A 26,660-nucleotide genomic window follows, 5' to 3' on the forward strand; every position below is an offset into this window, starting at 1 on the left:
TTAACTTCTTGTGTCCACCATAGAGTTTTGATTTTTCTATCCTTGCAGACATCACTACTTGCCTCTCTGGCTGAATCAATCAATGTTTTCTACAGGGTTTGCCACTGAATCTCCAAACCTTGGAGATTCAGTGGCAAACCCTGAATTTATAGAGTGCTATAAAAGAAAGTTTGTGTTCTCAAACTTTCATTTTTTCTTGAATAATGTTTGTGCATTTCAGTTTGCAGTTCACATCTGAAAGCTGCTGAACTTTGATTTATTTTAAAACTATTATGTGCTCTTCTTCTCTTTTTCAGATAATGGCCTGGAAATTTTATGCTAAACTATCAACAGTTGATTATTGGTTCATGGCAATCATAAGCAACAGACAATTACATAACAAACACATGCCAATGTTTATGTCATAAATATGACAATTAAAGTCATTAAAAAACATTCAAAAAGAAAGTCATAAACAATATACAAGAAAAAATAATAATTACCTCGATATCGATGTTTTTAAAAGGAGATGGTGTCCCCTGTTCATTACTAGTATTGCCATTTGGACCGTGGATATAATAATGATAAATATGTCTAAATTATAGAAAAAAATAAACATAGATCAAAATTGCATTTGATATTATCATCATAAATCTAGAGTGATTGTGCATGCTTAAATAACCATAGCTGTTCTCAAGTTCACAAAAATTTTATTTTTGATCAAGAATCTTAAGAAAATAAGACTTATAAAAGATTTCTGTCCCTTAGACACCAATATTACAAAATATATTATCCACACAGAAAGCAATATTAAGAAGGAATTTAAATAAAAAGGCACAAATACAATCATTACATTTGTTCACTCTTCACTTATTCATAAGGAAAATAAGATGTACTTTTCAGAGTATAAAGTTAATTGGAAGAATAGTAAATTCATAAAAGTACTGCCTGATCTTAATAAACAAACTAATGAAATCTGATAGACCCTTCAAATACAGTTCTTAATCATAGTAGTAAAATAAAATCTTCAACATTAAAGAGGAAGACTGGTTTCTTTTCTTTTAGAAGGATTTCTAAGATCAATAGCATTTTTCTTATATAAATACACTTCTTCTCTGCCGTCTAAGACAGGCTGAGTCTTCTCTTGAGCAGGATCTTCCGTCTTCTATATAAATACACTATCTGACTATATTAATATAAGAAAATGCTATCATAAACTCCTTTCAGTTTTTAAAATGTGAAATTGAAATATTTTGAATGAACATGTTACAGAGACACACTAAATCTCATCATAATGCATGCCCCTGCCCTCTCCCCCACTCACACACATTGGTACTGAATTACTGATTGAATTTATATTCAAAATTAGGCCCACTCTATCCTACTGTTAAAATTAAGAACTAAATTTAAAAAGATGGTTGCCATGACAGGCAAGGACCTTTTTCTTGCATGTGAAGGAAAGATGAAGTTAGATGAGAAAAGATTAATCAAAATTCGCATATATCTTTCTGGAAGCAATACTTATTATTTGCCATTTCCTCATAACCTTTCTTGTTTTGGGCAGTTAGATTGGATTTTTGGCTGCATATGTTTGTGACATACACTGCAGTTTAACCTTTTTCTTTGTTTTATGTACTCATGAATCAAATGAATTTCTTAAATTTTTTTTAAGCTTTTAGACATTGTTGAAGATGCTGTAAAAATGCCAGCATTTGCAATTCCTGTTTATTTAACTGTTTCCTAAGGCTTCTTTTCTTTTTTCACATTTTCGCAGAATTATATATATATATATATAAAATAAAAATTGGTTACTAATATGCAATAGCATATTAATAGATCCCACATTGTTTTAAAACCGAATAAGAAACTCAAAGATTGGAATCGGAGAGTTTCATGCCAAATATAGTATAATTAACTATAAAAGTATCGGCGATTACTAGCGTGAGCTAATGCAAGTAGTCCTAGTATGTATTACAAACTCTGGCAACTCGCAGCAAAGGTGGTAAAGTTCTGATCGCTATTCTTGGTATTTTCCATAATGTAAAAACACATTTCCTAGGAAATGTATGCTATTATTACATTATGGTGGGAGGTCACTACCCAGACCAGTTTCAGCCTTTATCGAGGCTTCATCAGTGAGTAGCTAGACCAAATTAATACCAAAGGGTATAGCGAAAAGAACTTATATACTCTGCTATACGAGTTGCCAAAAAGGTGCCCCATAAGTTACTTAAATATAAAGAGCCAATAGGCTTCATTTCGGCAATATAAACATTATTTAAATTAAGGGGATATTAAATCCCACATTGTTTTAAAACCGAATAAGAAACTCAAAGATTGGAATCAGAGAGTTTCATGCCGAATATAGTATAATAAACTATAAAAGTATCAGTGATTACTAGTGAGAGCTAATGCAAGTAGTCCTAGTATGTAGTACAAACTCGGGCAACTTGCAGCAAAAGTTAAATTAAGGTATCCCCTTAATTAAAAGAATGTTTATATCGCCAAAATGAAGCCTATTGGCTCTTTTATATTTAAGCATATTAATAGTTTTTTTATGATATTTCAAACCATATAATTACTTTCTGTGGTCATAAATACCATAATTCATTTGAACAGATCCATTATACAATCCACCTCAGCCAATAACCAACCTTAATAAAGCAAAAATCCCAAGCTGTATTTCTTTTTTAAAAAATGCACTCTGTTTGAATGACATCATCTAACTTCAAGGTCGTTCAATGGAACAAAAAATTTTTTAGAGATGCAATAAATAATTTTTGCTCAATAATATATATATATATATACTCTATACTATAAAATGATAAGCTGAAATTGGAAACGGATGTAGGCTGTAATGTTTTTGTGTAACATTTTTTATGTAACTTTTTTTTGTAACATTTTTATGTAACGTTTTTGTCAAGTTATCTGAAACGTTTTGAAACTCAGGGGCTACCCTGAGTAACGAGTCTTCAAAATTCAAGGAAACCGGCCTACCGGTCCGGAACACGGGGGTGGGGGGTGGGGGGGGGGATGCTGTAGGCGCCAGGGGGCTGGCCTCCCTAGTATGTATATATATATATGCATACACCTGATCAATTCATAAATGTTAACATACAGGAGAGTTCTAAAGCAGTGTCATGCATTAAACTTTCTGCTGATAGAATAAAAGATAAAACATTGATTATAAAATCATTCAATCTTTTAACAAAATTGTTGTTGTTTTGAAATTACAGATGATAAACAACTAATGCTGTTGTAGTTATTGTTATTTAGAATTACAGATAAAACAACAAAGGCTATGAGACCAATGTTTATGTCTGTTAAATGAATATGTTATTCTGGCGAGTTTGTTGGAAGGATATAAAAATCTGAGTACCTAGAAGGAAACACCTGCCACCTTTGTATGAGATCATTTAAAATGACAATGATTTAGAGGAAATTATAAAATTAAACAAAAAATAAGATTTCCATTACTATTTTGATGTGTGCATAAAACATATCATAGTGCAACTCTTTCAACATATGCAGCTGACTCTTGCTACAGTCTATTCATATAGACCAAAGCAATAGTTTGTTATAATGGATGGTTTATCACAGTGCATTTAGCACTAAAGCAAAGCTATAAGATTATGGCTGTGACTGTCTGATAGTGTGTTATAGTGAGCAAATACGTTAGAGAGAATGAGAGTTGGCTGTAATATCATTATGTAGGTGGAAGACGTGAGGTCAAAGTAATCCAGTGTAAGATTATCCTGTTTATTTGGAGATTGGAATGGATTGAAAAATACCATGGTTGCCTTTTGGTAACCATGGTATTTTTCATTTCATTTATTAATATGCAATAGCATATTAAGTATTGTTTTTTTTTTCTTTTTATGATCAGATCTTCACTTTACGACAAATAGTTGAGAAAGCATGGGAATATAACAAAGATCTGTATTTAAGTTTTGTCGATTTAAAAAAGGCATATGACAAGATGCCAAGAGTGAAGCTATTCAATACGCTACAGTTATATGCTGTCAATGGGGCATTATATCAAGCAATATGTAGTCTTTATTTGAATTGTAAATCTGCAGTTAGAATTGAAGCACAGGAAGATGGTTTAATGTTAAATCTGGTGAGAGACAAGGATGTACATTATCCCCTCTGTTATTCATTATTTATATGGATAACATTATGAAGGAAAGCAGTACTAAACATGATATCAAAATTGGAGATGTTAATGTCAGCTCTTTGCTTTATGCGGATGATGTTATACTTCTAAATAAATCCGCTACAAGTCTGCAAGATTCTCTGACTAAATTGAATAATTGTTGTAATAGATATGGTATGAAGGTCAGCAATAAAAAGACAAAGACAATGAAAATAAGCAGAATCATTGAAAATGTCAACTGTGTTGTGAATGGAGAACCTGTGGAACAAGTAAAACATTTCAGCTACTTAGGCACGATTTTTAGTGAAGATGGTAAATTAAACATAGAAATAGACAACAGAATCCACAAAGCTGGTATGGTGGAAAGTCATTTGAATAAATTCATATGGAATAAGAGAGAAATTAGTCAGAACACTAAATTAGCTGTATACAAGACAGTGTTCAAACCAGTTTTAACTTATGGATCTGAGAGCTGGGTCAGAAGTAAAACCCTTGACCAAAGACTAGCGACTGAAGATATGAGAGTCCTGAGAAAGATTATAGGTGTGAACAGATGGCATCAATGGCAATATCATATTAAAAACAAGGATATTAGGAAAGAACTTGACATTGTCAGCATTCAGGAATGCGTTAGCAGAGCTAATCTCAGGTGGTATGGTCACTTAAACAGAATGGGCGAAGAAAGATGAGCAAAACACGTGTTCTCTGCCAGGTTGGCAGGAAAAAGATTCAGAGTAAGACCAAGATATAGGTGGATTGATACGGTACAAAGTGCCTTAGACAATAGAAATATAAGATCTGATAATGTTGGAGTCTTGACAAGTAACGGACTGATGTGGAGGAAAATTGTAGATAGGAAGTTAGTAATGATGTAATTTTTTTTGATGTGGTACTATCATATCCTGTACACCCCTTGAGGGTACATGGCAGGAATTTGTTGATGATGATGATGATAAAATTACCTTAAAAAAATTGATATGGGCAATTTCATATATAAAGTAAATGATTTGTTATATGTGAAATTGCCCATATATCAATTTTTGATATGGGCAATTTGAACATATTGAATGCGAGGCCCCTTTTTTTTTTTTGAATTTGAATGTGAGATCCCTTTTATTCCTAAAACCATCATATAGTTTTAGGAATAAAACCTAAAACCATATGATGAACAGCAATTAAAACTCAACAATATTCAAGGCAAGAAGATGCAAAGAAAAATAACTTCAAATCTCAAAGAATTTAAAGTGTGAATAAGAAAGAAGCGAAGGAAAAAATCCCTTGTAACAACTCACTTTGTGAGATTACTTATGTATTTTCAGAGCGTTTTTCATTGGTAACATGCATAGATAATCAAACTGAATTCTTTATTAACAGTTAATCTGAATAATTTCATTCAGAGCATGCTGATTTTAAATCTTATTCCTCAAACAATGACTGTCAATATACAACATATGCCAAACTGTATTGAAATAGAAAACAAGTTAATCACTAATAGGTTGGTGACATGCAATATACAGCCTCTCTCATCTTCTCAAGGTGTTGCTGGTTTCCACCAAAGAAGCCCTGTTACTATTAGCAAGTAATCATTTTGTTAAAAGATATTTTTCTAGTTGAAAAGAAATGTCAAACAGACAACTAGTTGCTATTCTCTCACCACCTTGCTTAATAAAGAACTGAAATGGATGTTTGCCGTGTGGATGACAGACTCAAGGGCTTGCAAACAAAATGGAGGGATCCCAAAAGCTCTCCCATTCAAGAGTACAGCAACAATGGTTACACAGGCTACACCATATAGTACACAGGAATGATAGCAATGCATCGGATGGTCTCCAACCAGATAGTGATTAATCCATCTGCCACTTACTAAGCCAGACTGTATCTGAAAGGAGTTTATAGTGGAATACAGGAGGTAATGTTCAAGGCCATACTTGGTATCAGGCAAGATTATGGCCTAACTTACTATGAGGAAAGCTGACATCCACGGAATATCTAGAAAAAAAACTGGTCAAGAATGTTAGAAGGAGAAAAGGGCTTGGTAGTATTCTAGGAGGCAGATAGACAATTTGTGAAGGATCATTTTATTTATAGCATATGAAGATATAACGGCCGTGAGGCCCCTTTTACGGAAAAGTAAGGCACCATCTCAATCCCCCCAAATTTTATCCAGGCTCAAGACCAGCATATGGCTGGGACTTATGTATTCCTGACTGTAATCTGTGTGTGTTCACGAGGCCGGTTTGCCTGCTTGCAGGAGGAAAAACCCCAGATAAATTGGGGAGAAAAACCCTGCTGTCCATGCCCAAGACCGGCTAACTTGGTTATGTCTGAGAAAGATCCTTAAGCTCCTCACATTGCAGATGAGAATCAAACCCAGGACATTCCTCTTTGAGGCATATGGCTGTGAAGAGCATAGCCACTCAGCTCACCGCACGAACAAAGGATCAATACTAACAGCAAATGTCTTGGCATCTCTTCCTGCCTGATCAGTGGAATTGGACAAGGGAAGTCACTGAGTTTTGAACTGAAGTTGCCAATTTTGAATATTTTATCTTGAGATGAATCAAGCTTCAAAAACAAATAATGACAGAGTGTTGGTCAGAATTTGGAGAACAGAGACAGTAGTCGAATGCAAATGAATGAATGAGGCAAGGATATTTTGAGCCAGAGCAGATCAAAAAGAGAGGATGTCAGAGAATGCTAAATACACAGGTTGCATCTTTGTGGTCAAAAGGATCGTGAAGAGCAACGATTGGAAATTTTAAGTGGACAATAGTTGCTGAGATTCTATTATAGCATTCATAAGGACAATAAACACTGAAGTGGTTGTGAAGCAATTTTTTTCTGTGTGTGTGTGTGTGTGTTTCTATTGTAATGAAATCTATGGTAACAAAAAGGTTGTTACCAAATAAGCTAAGGAAGTTACTGCATAGCTACTTAAGCACATTTTTTTGGTGAAGATTGCATTAAATATGGAAAGAGAAAGTAAAATTATGGTGGGCTGTCAGGGGAATAAATTTATATGGAATAAAAAAAAAACTGGACAACATACTTAACTAGTGCTATGTAAGACAGGCTCTAAACCAATTTTAACCAATGGGTTTGAGAGTTGTGTTAGATATAAAATAGTTTAAAGACTAAAGGGCACTGATATGAAAATTCTGTAGGTGGGGGAATTACTGAAGTTGTATCAGGTTGCATCAATGGCAGAAGTAAAATGAAGATATTAAGAACTTGACATTGTTAGCATTCAAGAATGTATGAGCAGAGCTAATCTAGTGCATGATTCACTTAAAGAGAAAGAAAAGGCAAGCAAAACATGTTTTTGATAAAACAAACATTTTATAACCATCTTAAAAATAAATTATTCTTAACTGATTATATTTTGAGTCATCTACATTTAGTTTTGCTCTTCAAAACATGTTTTTCTTACTTTGTTTTGACAGATTGATGGGATTAATAGATTTTCTTTATTTTCTTACTCACTGGTAAGAAAACAAAGATGCGTGGAAATATTAGGAGTTAAAAACATATTTTTATGTAAAAGCAATATAAAACAGGCATAAAAATGAATTTTGTATAGAGTCATCACTAGTGTTATTTACTCACGCTAGCTGTGTGCACCAATTTCGATAGTTATGTTTCAAATAGGCCACGTGTTCCTGGGAAATACCCCAGATAGCAACGCAGGTGAAGCTTTCCTTACCAATTTCTTCAGCTATCACTTTTTTCATTATATCATCTTCGGGAGAAATATGACTAGAGTCTCCTGGCTTAAAAAAGATACAAAATTAACAGTTAAGAATACTAATACCTTAACTATGTTAACTTGTTCAATAATTTACAAATTACTGAAATTCATAGCTACAGTCAACTCTCATCATAATAAATTCCAAAGAACAACACAAATTTGACATAATGAATAGTTTACTATAGTGAATTTCTTTTAGCAAAGCAATGAAAATATAGCTGCTTTAGCAGGGACTTTTCAGTAGTTCATTATATGGAGTGAGTTTGTTATAATGATGTTTGCTGTAGTAATAGTGAACTGCATTAAGTTTTTACCAGGTTTTTACAAATTATTAACATATGAAAAATTTATGAGAGCAACACAGCACTCACAGATTTCACATAAACAAAAATCAAGTTATTGATTATTATACAAACAAATTATGATAGAAGTAATAATACTATTTTTAGATTCATAAATATGTAAGGCAAGTATTTCTGGAGTCAGATGGATTTTACTTACTTCGGTATTCTAAATATCTACAAAAATTTTGTCAAGCCATTCCAATATTTGTTTTTTTCAGAGCAAAATGTGATGAAATATATCGCAGTAATCCTACTGTAGCTGAATGAAATTTAATAAAATTTGGAATTTAGAATATATACACAAGAAGATGTTCATGGTGTTCAATTTTTGTTCCATTCAAGCATATTTGTAAAATTATTCAGGTTGATATTAATAATTCTGTACTATATAAAAGAATTGAATGAAATTCGGTATACGAGATCTCTATTAAAATTTTTAAGCATTTTAATTTTAGTTTCAATTAGATCATTTGATGAGACAAAACAACTGAGTAAAACAAAATTATATTTCTTTTATCAGCTTACTGGAGATCTGAAGTGGATTGAAAAAGTTCTGTCTGGTCTCTAGAACAGGATTTCAAGCATAAATAAAAAAATACAAAAAAATATATAAAATTAATAAAAAAGTGGCAAAAAAAACCCTTAGGCCACCCACATGTAGTACAAGTTTGTAGAAGCCTTTCTTGGGCAAGAACCACATAAATTTATATATATATATATATATATATATATATATATATATATATATATATATATATATATATATATATATTAGGGTGTTACCAAGTAATTTTATAAACTTGGTTATTTTACTCCTAATCCCAAGTAAGCAAACAGTTAAGTTTGTGCCTGAATGTAATTCAAGTCTAAAGGTGATGCAACACCAGGACAATTCATTGTAAAGGTGAATAAAGCTCTGATCACTATTCTTAGTATTTCCCATAATGTAAAGCACATCTCACTAAAAGATGTATACTGCAATACATTATGGGTGGGGTCACTATCCAGACCGGTTTCAATCTTTTTTGAGGTCTCCTCAGTGAGTAGCTAGACCCTAAATACCAAGATTTTTAGTAATAGAGAGCCTTATCAACTTTACCTATACAAGTTGCTACAAGGTGTTTTTATTCTGAATAAGAATCTCTGGAGGAGATATAAGATGTAAATAAGTTTTTTTACCTTGGGTAATGTAAATAAAAAAATAAAAACACCTTGTATAGGTAAAGTTGATAAGGCTCTGTATCACTAAAACCTTGGTATTTAGGGTCTAGCTACTCACTGAGGAGACCTCAAAAAAGGTTGAAACCGGTCTGGGTAGTGATCCCACCCATAATGTATTGCAGTATACATCTCTTAGTGAGATGTGCTTTACATTATGGAAAATACTAAGAATAGTGATCAGAGCTTTACAATGAGTTGCCCTGGTGTTGCACCACCTTTAGACTTCAACTACGTTCAGGTGCAAACTTAACTGTTTGCTTACTTGGGATTAGGAGTAAAATAACCAAGTTCATAAAATTACTTGGTAACTCTAATATACATTACCCAAGGTAAAAAAACTTATTTACATATATATATATATATATATATAATGAAAGTAAATAAATAAAAAAAAAATAAGGGGAGGAGGATATCATGTTACAAACATGCTATAACTTTTAGCATATTGTCAGACTTTTTACAAAATAACTGCCACTTGATCAATCTCCTCGAGTAACATAACGCATAACTATGTCACAAATGTGATGACAATAAATGTTCTCACAAGAACAAAAGAAACATCAACATTTAATTAAGGGGATAATAAATCCCTCATTATTTCAAGCCGAATAAGAAACTCGAAGATCGAAATCTAAGAGTTTCATGCCAAAGAACGTTCGGCAAATCCAAGCATAAGTCAATGCCTGGTGGTACAACACTAGGGCAACTTGGAGCAAAGGTGGGGCAAGCTTTTGGCTCTTTATAGAAATATCAACAATTGAAAATTCAGTTCAAAACTATGATGAGGGTTTATTTTTTTAATTTCATTTTTATTGGCAAAACAATTTGCAATGACATTTTTTCTTTTGCTATAACTGGACTATTTTAATGACAGAATTAAGTAAAATAAAATTATATTTACACTGCACATGCTGCATGTGCTGATAATAAATAATCCCTATTCTAGAATGTGATTACAAACTGCACTTTTTTATGATTGTACATGATCATTTCCTTGCTTATTTAAATGTAAACTTTGAAAATGAATATTTACAGAGTTTGATTGTTTTAGTTCAGATGATTCCATATCTAGATTTCAAAAAGACTTAGTAACAAAATTACTCCATGTTCTGACCTTAACATTAAGGTCACCATCATATATATATCACTGCCCTCTTCATGAGGACAGTGAAGCATTAGTGCTTCATGAAGAGGGAACTTTTCACATAAACATTGCATCACATTCACATTAATAGCCTGAGTGTGCTTTCAAAATACATACACCTTTGAGCCCTTTGAAAAGATAAAGAGGGCACAGTGGGTCAAATTCTTAGCATTCTAGTAGTTTTAAACCGCTGAGAAGGCAAGGCTGGGTGAGCGCTGACAATAGCACCTAGGGGCTGTGATTGGTTATTGTGTCAACCAATCCAATTGAACATTGTCTGTCATGAGTTACTGTTTTTGTTTTCTGAGTTTCATCTGTTTTGCGTGCATGAAGTGTGAACTGACATGGCAGGCAAGCTTTTATATATAATATAGACAAATTTTTAATATATAATTTTCCATAAATTTATAACTTTTTCCCATATTTACAATGGAGAAATAGTGTTGGTCATCAAATGAATGTCCCGTTTTTTGCCAGAACTATTGTGGATTTTACTTTATCTAATGACTTTAGTCGAAGGAGGTAAGCCTCGTCCTCCTCTTCCAAATTTACTGAGCAAACACAAAGATGCAAAAACTGAGTACATGAGACACTTCTCTATTTTACAATCCAATACAGTAGAATGGTTAACTGGATATGAAGTGTGGTCAAGACATTTTTTTTTTGGTCTTATTATTCTCCAGAGAGAGAGAGAGAAAGGCATTTGGAATAAGCAGGGATATTCTGATCTTAACCATTTATCAGCAGCAGCACAAAAACATAAGTGCTCCCAATCACATGTTGAATCATTTTTAAATCTTAAGATGTTTGGAAAATAAAGAACCGACATTCTCATTGACAAACAAAGAAAAATTGAAGTTACCAATCATAATGAACAGGTAAAGAAAAATAGAAACATTTTCTTCCTTCTTCTTTCTTTGAGTGCCATCTCCTATCGGAGGTCGGCGACCACCTTGGCAAATTTTGAGCGATTCTCAGCTATTCTGAGCAGTCTCTCAGAGTTCATACCAGTCCACTGTCTGATATCTGCCAGCCAAGATTTTCTTCATCTTCCTTGTCCTCTTCTTCCATTTATCTTCCCTTTTATAATCAATTGAAGTATCTTATATTTTTCATTACGAAGTAGGTGACCAAGATATGCAGTTTTCCTTCTTTTTATGGTATCTAAAAGTTCACGTGATTTCCCCATTTGTTTCAGTACTTCCTGATTGGACATTTTTGCTGTCCATGGGATTTTTAACATTAGTCTGTATAACCACATCTCAAAGGCTTCAAGTCTTTTTATTGATGTTGTCTTCAAGGTCCAAGTTTCTGCACCGTACAGCAGTACAGACCATACATAGCATTTAACCATGCATACTCTAAGCTCTAAGTTTAAACTGCGGTTACACAGTGTTGATTTCATCAAGAGAAAATTTTTTCTTGCCATTTCAATTCTAACTTTTATTTCCATTTCTGGATTGCAATCTTCATTTAACGAGATATTTAAACTTTGCCACTCTTTCTATTTGTTTCCTATTTAAAGAAAGTGCTAAATTAAGAATTGGTTTCTTACTTATGACCATGAATTTAGTTTTGGTGATATTTATTTTTAATCCCATTTTTTCACTCTCTGCATTTATTAGCTCCAAAAGATTTTGAAGAGCCTGAATATTGTCAGCCAGAAGAGCTGTATCATTGGCATATCAGATGTTACTGATGATTTCACCATTTACACTAATCCCTTCCTTTCTTCCTTCCAAGACTTTTTGAAATATGGCTTCTGAGTAGATGTTAAAAAGAAGAGGTGACAGCACACATCCTTGCCTTACTCCTCGTTTGATGTTAATGGAGTCTGTAATAATGTCATCAACTTGAACAGATGCCTTTTGGTTCCAATATAAGTTTTCAATGATCCTGATGTCTTTACCATTTAATCCAATTCTTTGATGCTATATGCTATTTGGCTAAGAAAGGGCTTCCTTTGAGAGGTCATGATGAGTATGAAGATTCAATTAATCAAGGAAATTACATAGAATTTTTAAATGTGCTCCATGAGTATGACCTCTTTTAGAGAGTCATTTAAAGGATTCGACTGTATTTCAAGGAACTTCTTCCATAGTACAAAATGATATTATTAGTGCTATATCTGATGTGGTTAAAGATGCTATAAAAAAAGAAACTGCTGACACTACATTTGTGGTGGCAGCAATTTTTTATGTCATAATCGCAGCTATCAACTGTTTTCCCGTTTTGTCCATAATGGGAAAATACGCAAAAGGTTCATTGGATTTACAGACATAAGTGATGATAGAATGTCTAGTGGTCTTTTTAAACATGTTGTTAAACATGAGGAATTTAACATCAAGGACAAGTTAGTCGGCCAAACTTATGATGGTGCCTGTGTAATGAGTGACCATGTTAATGGCTTACAGAGGAAAGTTATCGAGGCATATCCTTCAGCAATATTTACACATTGCAATGCCCACATTTTGAATTTAGTTCTGAGGCAAAGTCTCTCGAATATCAAGGAATGTCGATTGTTATTCCAAATTATCAGTGTGTTGGCAGCATATTTTTCTAAATCATTGAAAAGAATAAATGCTTTGCAAGATTTTGTTGCTAAAAAATTACTTTCCATCACACCAACCAGATGGAACTTTACTTCCCATTTAACAAGCACAGTAAAACGTTACAGAAATCAACTCACTGAATTTTTTGAACACATAGTAGAGAATTCTGGGGAGTGGGACATGGATGCTATAATCAAAGCTCATGGTTTTTTTGCATTTCTTGCAAGATTTTTGAACAATTTTGTTGCTAGAAATTTTTTCAGTTTTATTTGGTTATGCCGATGTCTTGAATAATATACTGCAAATTTCATCCTATGATATATTACTGCTGTATAAAAGTGAATGACCCTATGAAGAAGCTTAGGAATGACAGGGAACATGGATTTGATGATATTTGGGTTTCTGTATCAAAGAAGCATATAGTTGATAAGAAGAGACCTAAGAAATGAAATGGACCAGAGGAGACGGAGAAGAGCATGTGCCTTCAATTATACCAGGGAATAGTCGACTGCATGTATGTGCCTGGAGATGGAAGAAAGATACTCTTCACTTTCGAAACTTGAATTTTTTCAACTCCTTTGTAGTGAAAGATGTGGTCAGTATGCAAAGGCATTTCCTGATGGTATTTTAGAAAACTCAAGAATTTCTATGGCCCAGTTTCTGACTACATTCGCTTGAAAAATGAACTATTTTTCAAGCGAATTTTCTGAAGAATTTGCCAGGAAACCAGTACATCACCTATTAAAATTCATACAAAAAATCAACTTCAGGTTGCATTCAAGGAAATTTATAAGTTAGCAGAACTTGTCATGTCAATTCCAAGAGCTCTACAGCTACAGTCGAGCATTCTTTTTCAACTACGAAGAGAATACGTGTTATAGAAAAACACAAACCACAGGAAAGGCTGTGTGACCTAAATTTAATTGCTACTGAAAAGACATTGATGATGGAACTGAAGGGGAAAAAACCTTCATTTTATGATGTGCTAACACTGTTCCTAAAGAAAAACAGAAGATTGGAACTTGTGTATAAATAAAGTAAGTAAAACGAGTTATTTCAGTCTTTCTTTGATTCAGTCTGGAAAAATGATAATTTCCCAAGTGATTACTTTTTCTGATTTCTGCGTGAATTATATATGGCTATATTTAAAAATTGTATCAAAATTCAAATTATCTGTGTCTCACTGTAGTATTTGCCAATGATAATCTAACCTCATCAAGAAGAGTAAACCCTTTGTTACTTAGAAAAATGGCATGCATGAAGCATAGCTGTTGTTCATTTGACCTTCATGCTTTCTATATTTAAAATTATATTAACACATTGTCACATTCGCACCTGGGTGTATGTCGTTCCTTTATTCCCTGGGAGGTACTAGCTTTCAGCATATGTATGCTTCCACGTCAAGCAGTCACACTTTCAAAGGCTTATATGGCATGTTAGTTCAACTTCCGTGGTAAAATTTTATTTCTAAAATTAACATTTGTTAAGTGTCTGGATGATATTGGATATCTCAAATGCAATTCAAACTGATTTCAAGTTACATATATATTCATTTTGGTTTTCATAAATTGATCACTTTCTGTAACCAGTGGCTGTATTACAAACAGCTGTTACACATATTTTCTGGAACTGAAAATTTGAAAGCGGATGTTAGGATAAATGTGTTTAATTAGGTGTTATGTTTGGTGCTACAATAAATCTGTTCTGTTCGCATGCATGCAGCATAGCCTGTGGGAGTAGTGTTTTGCCATTAAGTGTGTCGTTCGAATTGTCTTATACTAATACACACTAAATACAGTAAATATCTGTTTACTGTATTTAGTGATAAACAAAGCTAATTGTTTTTTTGCTTGTGTACAGCATCTGTTGAGGCTGGAAAGTTTTTTTTAACAGTATAGGGAAATTTTTATTTTAGTCTTAAGAAACAACAAACAGTAAAAATTTATCTATTCCTGAATAAAAATGAATACTTCTGTGTATTATAAGAAGCTGTTGATCTGCAACAAAATACCAGCATATGTGAGATTGATATGACAGAAGAGCTGCTGACAATAAAAAAAAAAAAAAAAAAAAAAAAAAAAAAAAAAAAAAAAAAAACTAATGAATGTAGGATTCCCCTAAGTGTGGATAATTCTAATCATGATCAGATATTATGTATCCTATTATTGCATAAAAATGTATACTGAGTCTCAGTAAACAAAAGGAAATTCTTAGAAGTAGAAAGTTTTTTACCTTGGGTATAATATACGTTAAAGATACCAAGCTATTTTAAACCTGGTTTTAATCCATTTCCCAAGTAAGCAAACAGACAAGTGAGTCAAGTTTGTGCCTAATGCATAGAGCTACAATCTGACATTCAACTTAAAGAAAAATTTGATCATGTTTCTTTACTGGACTTCTATAAGATATATCTTCCCAGAGAAAAATATCCCTCCCTTCACAAGTGGAAAGCTTCGCGTATCTTGTTAAAAGTGTCCGATGCCGATTTTTGCAAACGCACACAAAATTTAATCGCATAACGCTGTTCCAAGGATGCTTCCATTTCGACGACGTGACCCACACGAAGTGCAAGTCTTAGGCAACTCATGGTAAAGGTGGAATAAGCTCTGATCAGTATTCTTGTGATCAGAGCTTGGGGAGTAAACTCATGGCAAAGGCGGAATAAGCTCCGATCACTATTCTTGTAAAAAAAAAAAAAAAAAGAAAGAAAGAAAAAAGTTCATAAGTTGGAAATCACAACATATACCATAAGTATGTTGAACATGCCTGAATGCTAAAATGTGTAGGTCTGTTTTGTTATATTTTAAAACTAATTTTAATCTTTGTTTATAGTGCAATAATACAGTGTGCAAATTATAACATAAAATTACTGTATACAATACTGTACTATAATAAATGATGAAACATGAATGCATAGTGCAGTTAAAAATAAAATAATCAGCTAGAAATACATGAATTATGAGTAATTCTTCAAACTGTTTGCTTTATTAATTGCAAGTTGCATGGTGGAAGAGAGAGAGGAAGTCATCAACAACAAATTCTTCAATTTCAGCAAGTGCAACAAAGCATTCTGAGGATGCTTCATGAGACATTTTGCAGAAGGTTCATCTTCAGGGGTTAAATGACAGCAGGGAGGGGGGGGGGAGGGCTTTAAAAATGTATGCATTACATACAACTTAGTCTGCACGGTTTGCCTTTTCTTTTCTGCATACATTTCTCTGTAGTAAGTAACTGCAGCTTGCATAAATGATGAGTAAATAAGTGAAAAATTTAAGTATATTACCAAGATATGATAGAAATGAATTAAGAAGGACTATGACGGCAAACAATTTGATGTGTAGAGTGTGTAGAAGGAATGGATGCGAGTTGTAGGATGTGTGGAGTGAATCTGAGGAAAGAATGGATTTGAATAATGGGGAGAGAAATTATAAATTGGTATGAGATGTAGCACAGTCAGGGAAACATAAATTATGATTGGAGGAATGGTGAGAATATGTGTGTAAAAGAGACAATGCTATGTAGCTGCATTAATGATAGCAATGGGCATTATCATGGAAATAATTGAGGAGAAAATGATTTTATGTTGGTCAGGTTTGAACTTATCAAGCATGTCTAAAAATGTCTGCATAAGTAAGGCACTGGATGAGAACAGAGATCTACAAGTTGTCCAACTGTGTCTTTCAGATTACAGAAGAGTATATAAAAAAGCAAGCATGTAACATTATGTCTGCACATGAATGCTTGGAGTATAAGAAACAAAGAAGTTGAATTTGTTGCCTTGGTGAAAATGTTGGGAATTCAAATAGGCACTAGTCAGACATTGCTATCAGAGACAGGCATACTAACTCGTAGTGGATTAGTGCAGTATTTTTAGTCAGAATGGAGAGGAGAGGAGGGGGACGATGCTGCTAATGATATGGGATGACTTAAATCCAGTTAGAGTTTAGGCCTAAAACTGTGACTAGTAACAGTTTTTCAAGTGGCAGTGAGTTTGAAGCCATCTGGTGTGAAGAGTCTAATACATTGGTGTTGCCTAGCAGATCATTGCTAGTGATGTTCAGATAATTATAATTATCTGTTTTACACCCAAATACAGATGATTGGTGCAAAACAAGTAATTATAATTATCTGAACACTGATTGAGTAGCAGTGAAATCTTGTGAGAAGAATGACACTGAATTTATTGAGCTGTAGTAAGACAACTTCCTCAATCAGCAGAAGAAACTTGAGGTTAAAGAGTCTTTGCTCCAATTGAAGTGTAAGAGAGGGGTTTCAGTTAAAGACATAACTACTCTGCCTCTGAGTGGTGATAGCGTTCATGCAGTAATCATTTGGAAAATAACTAAATTTATTAATGTTCATTCAGAAAAGATTAAATGCTAAACTACAAAGCGGAGAATTATGATCAATTGAGTAGTATGCTGGGTTCTGTGACATAGTATTGGTTGTTGGATGAGAAGGATATCAGTGCATGGAAAGCATTTAAAAAAATACTTAAATGATGCAATATCAGAATGGGTCACTAGAGTTCAAAAAATAAATATGGTAGGAGTGAAATACATGTGTAACCTTAAGCAAGAGGTTTGTAAAAAAAAGATTATGTGGAAGGAGTACCTAGTGCATAAGGATGATGTTGGTTATGAAAATTATAAAGAGCAAGCCAGAAGAGTCACAACTTGTGAAAGGCTAAGTCTGAGTATGAAAAGAAACTGGCTTTTTTGATGAAGCTAAAGATGATCCAAAAGAATTCTATCATTATGCTGCAAGTAGAAGAAATAATGAATATGAAAGAATAACTCAAATGAAATGCAGAGGTATGTGGATGAAAAGATTCTTCAACTAATTAGTGCCTATTTTGCTAAAAGATATCACTCAGTGTATGCAACATTGCACTCATTGCTACCTCTTCAATGGATGAAGAAACTCAGGTGTATGTGGAGGAGGAAGTACTATAGCTGTTGCACAAGTTGGATAAGAATTCAGCAATAGGGGATTGATGGGATATCAGCACAGATACTAAAAGAGCATTCAACTAATCTGGCTATTTCTTTGATTAGGCTATATAATTTGAGTCTCATAACAGGAAAGATTCCACAGGAGTGGAAAGAATGTATTATAATCCCATTGCACAAGGGTGGCACAAAGACTGATGTATCCAACTATTGACCTATTAGTATCTATGGAGTGGTGGTGAAGATTTTGGAAAAGTTGGTTAAGGCTTGCACACAGAAATAGACTGACAGAGAATCTATACAACAGCATGAGTTTACTGAGTGAAGGTCATGTTTGAGCAACCTGCTCACTTTCTATAATAATGTTACCACTGAGTTAGATAAGGGGAATGGATACAACATACACTATGATACTTTTGAATTTTGCTAAGCCTTTTGACAGAATATAGCAGAATAAATTGGAGACTATGGGACTGGATTATAAAATGTTCACATGGATAACAGAGTGGTGACTGAGAAATAGTGGAATATTGGGGTTGTGAGTCTGCAGGTTTTAAGGTAACCAGTAATGTACCACAAGGATCAGTTCTTGGTCAGTTATTATTCAACCTTTACATTAATGACATTGGGAAGGATTTGACAGCTGTTGACAAATAGCTAATTACTGATGAGGTAAAGATAGGCATCATAATCAAGAATGCAGCTGAGATGCAGTGCTTGCAGTATTGGTGGGATTATGCCAGAACAAACGAATCAGGCTAGAGATCTTGGAGTTTTAGTAGAGACGCAGTTAAAGTTCAAGGGCCATATAGCAACGATTGCAAAAACAATACAGGGGATAATGCAATGCCGAAATGAACCTTGATTAGGTAAGATAAGGAAGTCATTTTGCCTTTTACAAGATCTTGCTTAGACTATTGCATGTCTGGACTCCTGGTTTCTGTGGTAATTCTGATGCAGTGGAGAGAGTGCAAAGAGGGTGTTAAAAATTATATCAGGATTGTGGAATATTGATTATGAATACACATTGAGAACTTGAAACAAACTGAATACAAATTGGGGTGCTTAAGGGTCAAAGCAGTATAACTGAGAGGAGACCTCCACATAGACTTTAAAGGAATGCGGAGAACCGACCAGGGCTTCTGACCTAATGTCCAATCCTCCCCTTCTTGTGGTGCACCATGTTGGGTATCTATCTGGATACTGAAAGGACGAGGATGGGCTGGCAATTTGGGATTTAGCCAACCAAATTGTATTCTTACTGGCTTAAACCAAAATACAAAATGATGGTACATGACAAAATTTCATGCTGGCTGGGGCATCGCCCGGTTAAACAAGGACATCAGTTGTTTTTGCCAGGGAACCAAGTCAAACAGCCAAAAGTCAGCTGCTGGAACAAATCTGAAAACACACCCCAACTTAACATCACCAAAATTAAAGATTGGTACTATTAACATAAAAAGCCTGACTGGCAAAGAAATGGAGCTAGCTGAGGAATTAGATAAGTACCAGATCGACATAATAGGGATGACTGAAACAAAATTGAGGGATTGACATTCAAGGAAAAGAAGGAGTAGCCATAATATTCAACACAAAATACGAGGCTAATCTTCTTGAATGCCAGGCTATCTCAAGTAGAGTGATATGGGCAAATATGAGAATGGAGAACTGGACAATGAGACTTATTTGTGCCTATGGTCCCAAAGAAGGTTCTACTAAGGTAGAAGTGGAAGAATTTTTTGAGGCTTTAAAGAAAGCAACTGACACAATGAAAAAGGAAAAGTTAACCCTTGTTGTGTATCTAAATAGCAGAGTAGGAAATGATTATCAGACATACAAAAATATTTTGGGAAAATTTGGAGATAACAGCAAAGCTAATCATAATGACAAATACCTGTTGGATTTCTGCTCAGGACATGGACTGGTTATTACTAACATCATGTTCCAACATAAAAATGTGCACAAATTCACATGGAGAGAAGGGCAAGGAATAAGAAAAGTCTCATTGATTATGTTATTGTTGATAGTGATGTTTTCTCCTTGGTGCAGGACACCAGAGTGTACAGAGAATTTGAAATTGGAAGTGATCACTATTCAGTCTTGAGCAGGATAAAATTGAATTTCATATTGAAAAGAATAACATGTAAGAAAGTTTTAAGGCAAACAAAAGTTGAGCAGCTCTCAGATGTGAACTGTAGACAGAGATTATTGAAGATTATTGAAGAAAAATACACAGAGATTATTGAAGAAAAATTGAAAGAGTTTGAGAACAGGAACCAAACCTTGGAGATTCAGTGGCAAGCCTTGAAGAAAACCCTGATTGATTCAGCCAGAGAAGCATGTGGTGAGGTTGTCTGCAAGGATAAAAAAATCCATAGTGGACACAGGAAGTTAAAGAAGCAGTGAAGGAAAAGAAGAAAGCATATCAAAAGTTTCTGGCAAATAAGTCAGCTTGTGCTCCAGAGAATACAAAGACAAATGTAAGAAAGCGAAACACTGTGTAAAACTAGCTAAACAAAAAAAGTCATGGGAGGACTTTGGTAAGAACATAGAAAATAAATATCAAGAAGGTGGTAAGATATTCTGAAAGTTGTTAAAGAAGCTTAGAAAGGGAGGAATGAGTGCTGTAAAAGGAGTTATATTATTTATATTTTTTTTATGTTTATTAATGAATTATTTAAATATATTATTTAAATAATTCAACATACAGGAAAAGTGCTATGTAAGTATGGTCAACCTTTTTATGGGCTGCCAAAAATGCATGTTTTGGGCCGCATACGGCCTGCGAGTCACCGGTTGCTGACCCCTGCTTTAGACGATAGAAATATAAGATCTGATAATGTTGGAGTCTTGACAAGTAACAGGCTGATTTGGAGGAAAATTGTAGATTGGAAGTTAGTAATGATGTAAATTTTTCATGTAGTACTATCATATCCTGTACACCCCTTGAGGGTACATGGCAGGAATTCGACGATGATGATTGAGAACTTATAGACAGACAGTAGCAAACAGGAGAAAGAGGGATGATATGATTGAGACTTACAAATTTCTGAAAGGGTCATACAGGATTCAGGTGATGAAATTTTTAATTTTATGGAGGGTGGGGAAAGGATGAGCAGAAATCCTTGGAAGAGAAAAATCTTGCTCTCATCCCCTTCTTGATGGATGCCATCAAGAAGGGGATGAGAGCTAGATTTTTCTCTGATAGTGTGGTGCATGAATGGAATGAATCACCATTCAATGTCGCATGTGTAAGTAATGTGAATGAATTCAAGAACAAGCATGCAGGTAGTGTGTGGCCTTCCTGAAAGAGTCCTCTCAATAATAAACTTATTTTGCTTAAATCTTGCCATGCTGGGATCCATTTTCTCAAACAACGGAACTGCCTTATTAATAGAAGCAAATATCTCTGCCAAGTGTTTCACTCTAAACTCTTTTTTTTTTTCTGTGTGTGTGTGGGGGGGGGATTCAATGTCTGGTTCTTCTGATGTTTCTTTTTATTTTTCTTCTGCAACTTTGTGTGTTTTGTGTACTGAGAATTCTTTTATAGTTTCTATCAAATACTCTACATCTTCACTGTAAACATCAACTCTTTAGATAGCAATACTATCTTTAACCAGTCTCTTATAAGGATTTGTCTGTCAAATCCTGTGAATATATGAACATATATTTTAAAGAAATTCTCCCAAACATCATTCCCACTCTTCTGTCAACTCACTCCATTCTGAATTTACATTCTTTGAATAATGCAAGATATCACATCAATTTTTAAAGTTACAGAATGTGCTATTGAGGGTAAGAAAGTTCTGAATGCACTAACACCCTACTCCATTGATTGGAGGAGTGAAGTGGTATTCAGTAAACATGTTTATGGAATACCAGTCTTAAATTAAGTACTAACTGTACTTTGATTTCCTCTGAATTTTTCCACCATCTTGGCATCAAACACATTTTTGGTCAAACTTTCCTCTCCCATTCTGTTTAAGTGATCATATTACCTTCGATTAACTCTGTTGGCATATTCTTAAATGCTAATTCTGTTGAGTTCCTTTCTAATATCCTCATTTTTGATATGATTCCATCTGTTCATGCCACTAAGTTTTCTTAGACCTGTTCTATCTGTGTTACCTAGTCTTTAATCAAGTGTTTTATTTCTCCCAAACTCTCAGATCCCATAAATTAAAAGTAGTCTGAAAATGGTATTGTATACTGTTAGTTTCATGTTTCTGCTAATTGCTCTTCAATTTTATATTAATTTATTCAACTCATTTCCCACTGTACAGCTATGCTTATTCATTTATATACACTGCTTGGAGAGAAGTCAACAGACACCATAGTATGAGTGGTGTCTGTTGACAACAAACAGACATGGCATTCACCTTAATAAGATGTAGGGCCTCCTTTCTCTGTAATGACTACAGCAATCCAAGGCATACTTTCCACCAGTATATGACAGTGGTCACTGGGAATTTTGGACCATTTTCCTGTAGGCATGTAATAAGATCCTGGACTTTTGTGGGGCAGACGTCCCTTGACCTCACCAGACACTCCAGTTCATTCCACAGATGTTCAATCATGTTGAGATCAGGGCTATGTGAGGCCAGTAAAGTGTAGTGACATTGATGTCTACAAACCATGCAGTTACATCAGCAGCAGCCTTATGACAAGGTGCACTGTTTGCTGAAAGAGACAATGGTCAGTTCTATAGAAATGCAACAAGGAGCATTGCATTGTCCAGAATGTTCAAACACCTCTCAGAGTTCAATGTTCATGGCACCACAAACAGAGGTCAGAGGCCAAACCAAGAAAAACAGGACTATACCATTCCACTGACACATCTGAATTTCAGAGTTCAGTTATGCACTCTGGTAGGACGTTCACTAGGCATCCACCACACTTGTCCATCTGCTCAGTGATCAATGCTGCATGCTGATTTGGGTAATGCAGGTTTGCATATGCAGCTTACCATGGAAACCTATGTTGTGAGTCAAAGTTCTGAATAACTATAAATTCACACATATATCACAGTAATTAACTTTTTAATAATAATACGTAAATATTTCGTCTTATGTATCTTAAGACATCACCAGTACAATTATTAAACAACAATAGCAATTACATTCAAAAAAATATTCGTGTACATGCTTACATTGGAATCACTCTTTTTGAATGTAATTCCTATTGTTATTTAATAACTGTACTGACGATATCTTAAGATACTTAAGATGAAATATTTACAAATTATTAAAAAGTTAATTACTGTGGCACACGTGTGAATTTATAGTTATGAATCCTCCACAAGTTTCTCTACATAAGAAAGTCAGTTCAGAATGTTTTGTGCAGAATTGTGTTACAGTCGATGCCTGGAACTTGGCATTCAACATGTCAGCCGACGAATGACAGTTTTATATATTATCCTTCTTAGCACTCTATGGCCATGTTTTGGGAGGGTGGTGGGTCATCCAATGCAGGTGGCATTTGAAGTTGACTCCCTGCACTTCCACCTCAGTATGGTATCACTGATTATTGACCTGGACCTGATGAAATTTCTTCAATTATCCTACCATCTTCTTTCTTGTTTATCAGTTCAATTATTGCTTTTTTTCACAAAAATTTAATTTTGACCATTATGTTGTATAAGTCTAGTTTACCTTTTACATATATATATATATATATATATATATAAAAGGTAAACTAGACTTACACAACATAAAGGTCAAAAGCTGTATAACTGAAAGGAGACCTCCACATAGTCTTTAAAGGAATGCAGAGAACCAATCAGAGCTGCTGCTGACCTAATATCCAATCCTCACCTTCTCGTGGTGCACCCTCTTAGATATCTACCTGGATACTGAATGAACGAGGATGGGCTGGCAATTTGGGATTTAGCCAACCAAGTTGTATTCTTATTAGCTTAAACCAAAATATAAAATGATGGTACAACATAACAATTCATACCAGCCCAGACATTGCACGATTAAACAAGCCATCCATTGTTTTCACCAGGGAACACAGCAAAAAGTCAGCTACTGGAACAAATCTGAAAATACACCCCAACTCAACATCACCAGAGTTCAAGATCGGTACTATCAACATAAGAAGCCCGAATAGCAAAGAAATGCAGCTAGCTGAGAAATTAGATAAATATCAGGCTGACATAATAGATGTGACTGAAACAAAAAAGACAAAAACTGGTGAGATCTTTCTGAGCAATAAATACAAAATGTTATATTCAGGTAATGACAATCAAGCAAAAGAAGGAGTAGCCATAGTATTCAACAATAAATATGAAGCTAATTTCTTGAATAGCAGGCAATATCAAGTAGAGTGATGTGGGCATTTATCAGAATGGGGAAGTGGACAATGAGACTTATTTCTGCCTATGGTTCCACAGAAGGTTCCACTAAGGTAGAAGTGGAGGAATTTTTTGAGGCTTTAGAGAAAGCAATTGACACAATGAAAAAGGAAAATTTGGTACTTGTTGAGGAGCTATGTGGGTGAGCTCAAAAGTTCTCGGCCTCAACCATAGATGGCAACGCTATCAGCAAGTTTTTTTTTTTCTAAGTTGGTACAACAGTCATAAACATCCATGTGAAATTCCAAGTCATTCTATCAAGTAATTATTTTATACAGCTGTCTGAAGCAAAAATATTGTCTGTATTCCTTGAAATGTATAAAAATGAGTATCGTGCCGTTATAAAATTCTTTGTAAAAGAAGGTTTAATGCCAAAAGAAATTCATTCGAAGTTCATAAAAGTTTATGGACACTCTTCTCCTTCGTTTTCGACAATTAAGAAATGGGCTGCTGAGTTTAAACTTCAAGGCTGCTGAGGCATAGTAGCTTGAAGATGATCCACGTGAAGGGCATCCAAAAAATGTAACAACATCAGAAATCATTGATCAAGTGAATGAAATGGTATTGGATGACCAGCGAGTCAAAATGTGTGAAACTGCTGAGACTATAGGCATTTCAAAAGAATGTGTAGGATATATTTTGGATAAAGAATTGCAAATGAAAAAGCTGTGCACAAGATGGGTGTCGCGCTTGCTCACAGCAGATCAAAAATGCATTCACATGAAAATCTCTGAACAGTGCTTGGAGTGTTTTAACAAGAATAAAACTGATGTTGTGTTGATTTATTACTATGGATGAGACTTGGATTCAACTTTACACACAAGAATCCAAACAGTAGTCAAAAGAGTGGACAGAAGCAAGTTGATCAACACCAAAAAAGACAAAGTTGGTTCCATCAGCAGGAAAGGTCATGGCATCTGTGTTTTGGGATGCTAAAGACATTTTGTTTATTAATTATCTTGAAAAGGGTAAATGAATAACAGAAGAATGTTATTCCGATCTTTAAACCAGACTAGACAAAAAAATTCCTGAGAAAACACCCAGTTTGCAGAAGAAAAGAAAATCATATTTCATCAGGACAATCCACCTGCCCACAAAGGTGTTTTGGCAATGGAAAAATTAAGGGAACTGCACTATGAATTGTTGGAACATCCACCACATTCCCCAGATTTGGCCCACTCTGACTTCTATCTCTTTCAAAAACTAAAACTCTTCCTTGGTGGTCAGCGTTTTTCTTCGAATCAAGAGGTGATTGCAACTGCAGAGGGGTATTTTGTATATCTTATTGAGAACCACTGCTGGGAAGGGATAGAGGCGCTGGAGCATTGCTGGAATAAATGTATCAGTCTTAAGGGAGATTATGTTGAAAAATAAAAATAATTTTGAAATTATAAATTCGTTTTTTCATTGTTAGGCCGAGCACTTTTCAGACCACCTTCGTAAACAGGAGTAGATAATGTTGTCAGACATACAAAAATATTTTTGGAAAATTCGGAGAAAAGAGCAAAGCTAATAATAATGGCAAATACCTGTTGGATTTCTGATTGATTGATTCAGCCAGACAGACATGTGGTAAGGTTATCTGCAAGGATAGAAAAATCAGAACTCCATGGTGGACAGAGGAAGTTAAAGAAGCAGTAAAGAAAAGAAGAAAGCATATCAAAAGTTCCTAATGAATAAGTCAGTGTGTGTGCTCTTGGAGAATATAGTGACAAATGTAAGAAAGGTAAAAACTAGCTAAACAAAAGTCATGGGAAGACTTTGGCAAAAACATAGAAAATAAATATCAAGGTAGCAAGGTATTCTGGAGGTTGTTGAAAAAGCTCAGAAATGGAAGAAAGAGTGCTGTAAAAGGAATTAGAGATGATAAAGGTGACATGAAAACTGGTGAAAAAGATATCCTTGAAGTATGGAGTAATTACTTCGAAAAATTGCTAAATGAAACAAGCAGTGATAGCACAGTGGTTAAAAAACACTCAATAGGCATACAGACAGGAATACATATCCATAATTGAAGTAGAAAAAGCCATCAAAGGCTAGAAATGTGGAAAGGCAGCAGGAACAGATGATATTCGACCAGAAATGCTGAAGCATGGAGGTATAAAAGTCTTACAGTGGCAGCACTGCACAGTTCAGAATGCCTGGACAGAGGGACAAATTCCAAATGATTGGAGTAGAGACTCGTAGTACCCATATATAAAAAGGGAAA

The 26,660-nt window shown here is 34.4% G+C and overlaps 1 protein-coding gene across 2 annotated transcripts in view; it reads right to left on the reverse strand.

Moving 5' to 3' along the window:
* LOC150098746 (structural maintenance of chromosomes flexible hinge domain-containing protein 1-like) overlaps nt 1–26,660 on the reverse strand; it is a 733,568-nt gene that overhangs the window by 594,516 nt on the left and 112,392 nt on the right. For both annotated transcript variants that reach the window (XM_090405871.1, XM_090405872.1), the window contains exons 8-9: nt 7,742–7,905; nt 483–573 (exon numbers count right to left, since the gene is read on the reverse strand). In XM_090405871.1, the coding sequence (XP_090261997.1) occupies nt 483–573; nt 7,742–7,905 (255 nt within the window). The remainder of the gene's footprint in view (nt 1–482; nt 574–7,741; nt 7,906–26,660) is intronic.

Source organism: Typopeltis vanoorti, chromosome 15 (assembly GCF_054136105.1).
Source record: "Typopeltis vanoorti isolate ZY-2024b chromosome 15, IOZ_Tvanoo_1.0, whole genome shotgun sequence".
In the NCBI taxonomy this organism is placed as follows: Eukaryota; Metazoa; Arthropoda; class Arachnida; order Uropygi; family Thelyphonidae; genus Typopeltis; species Typopeltis vanoorti.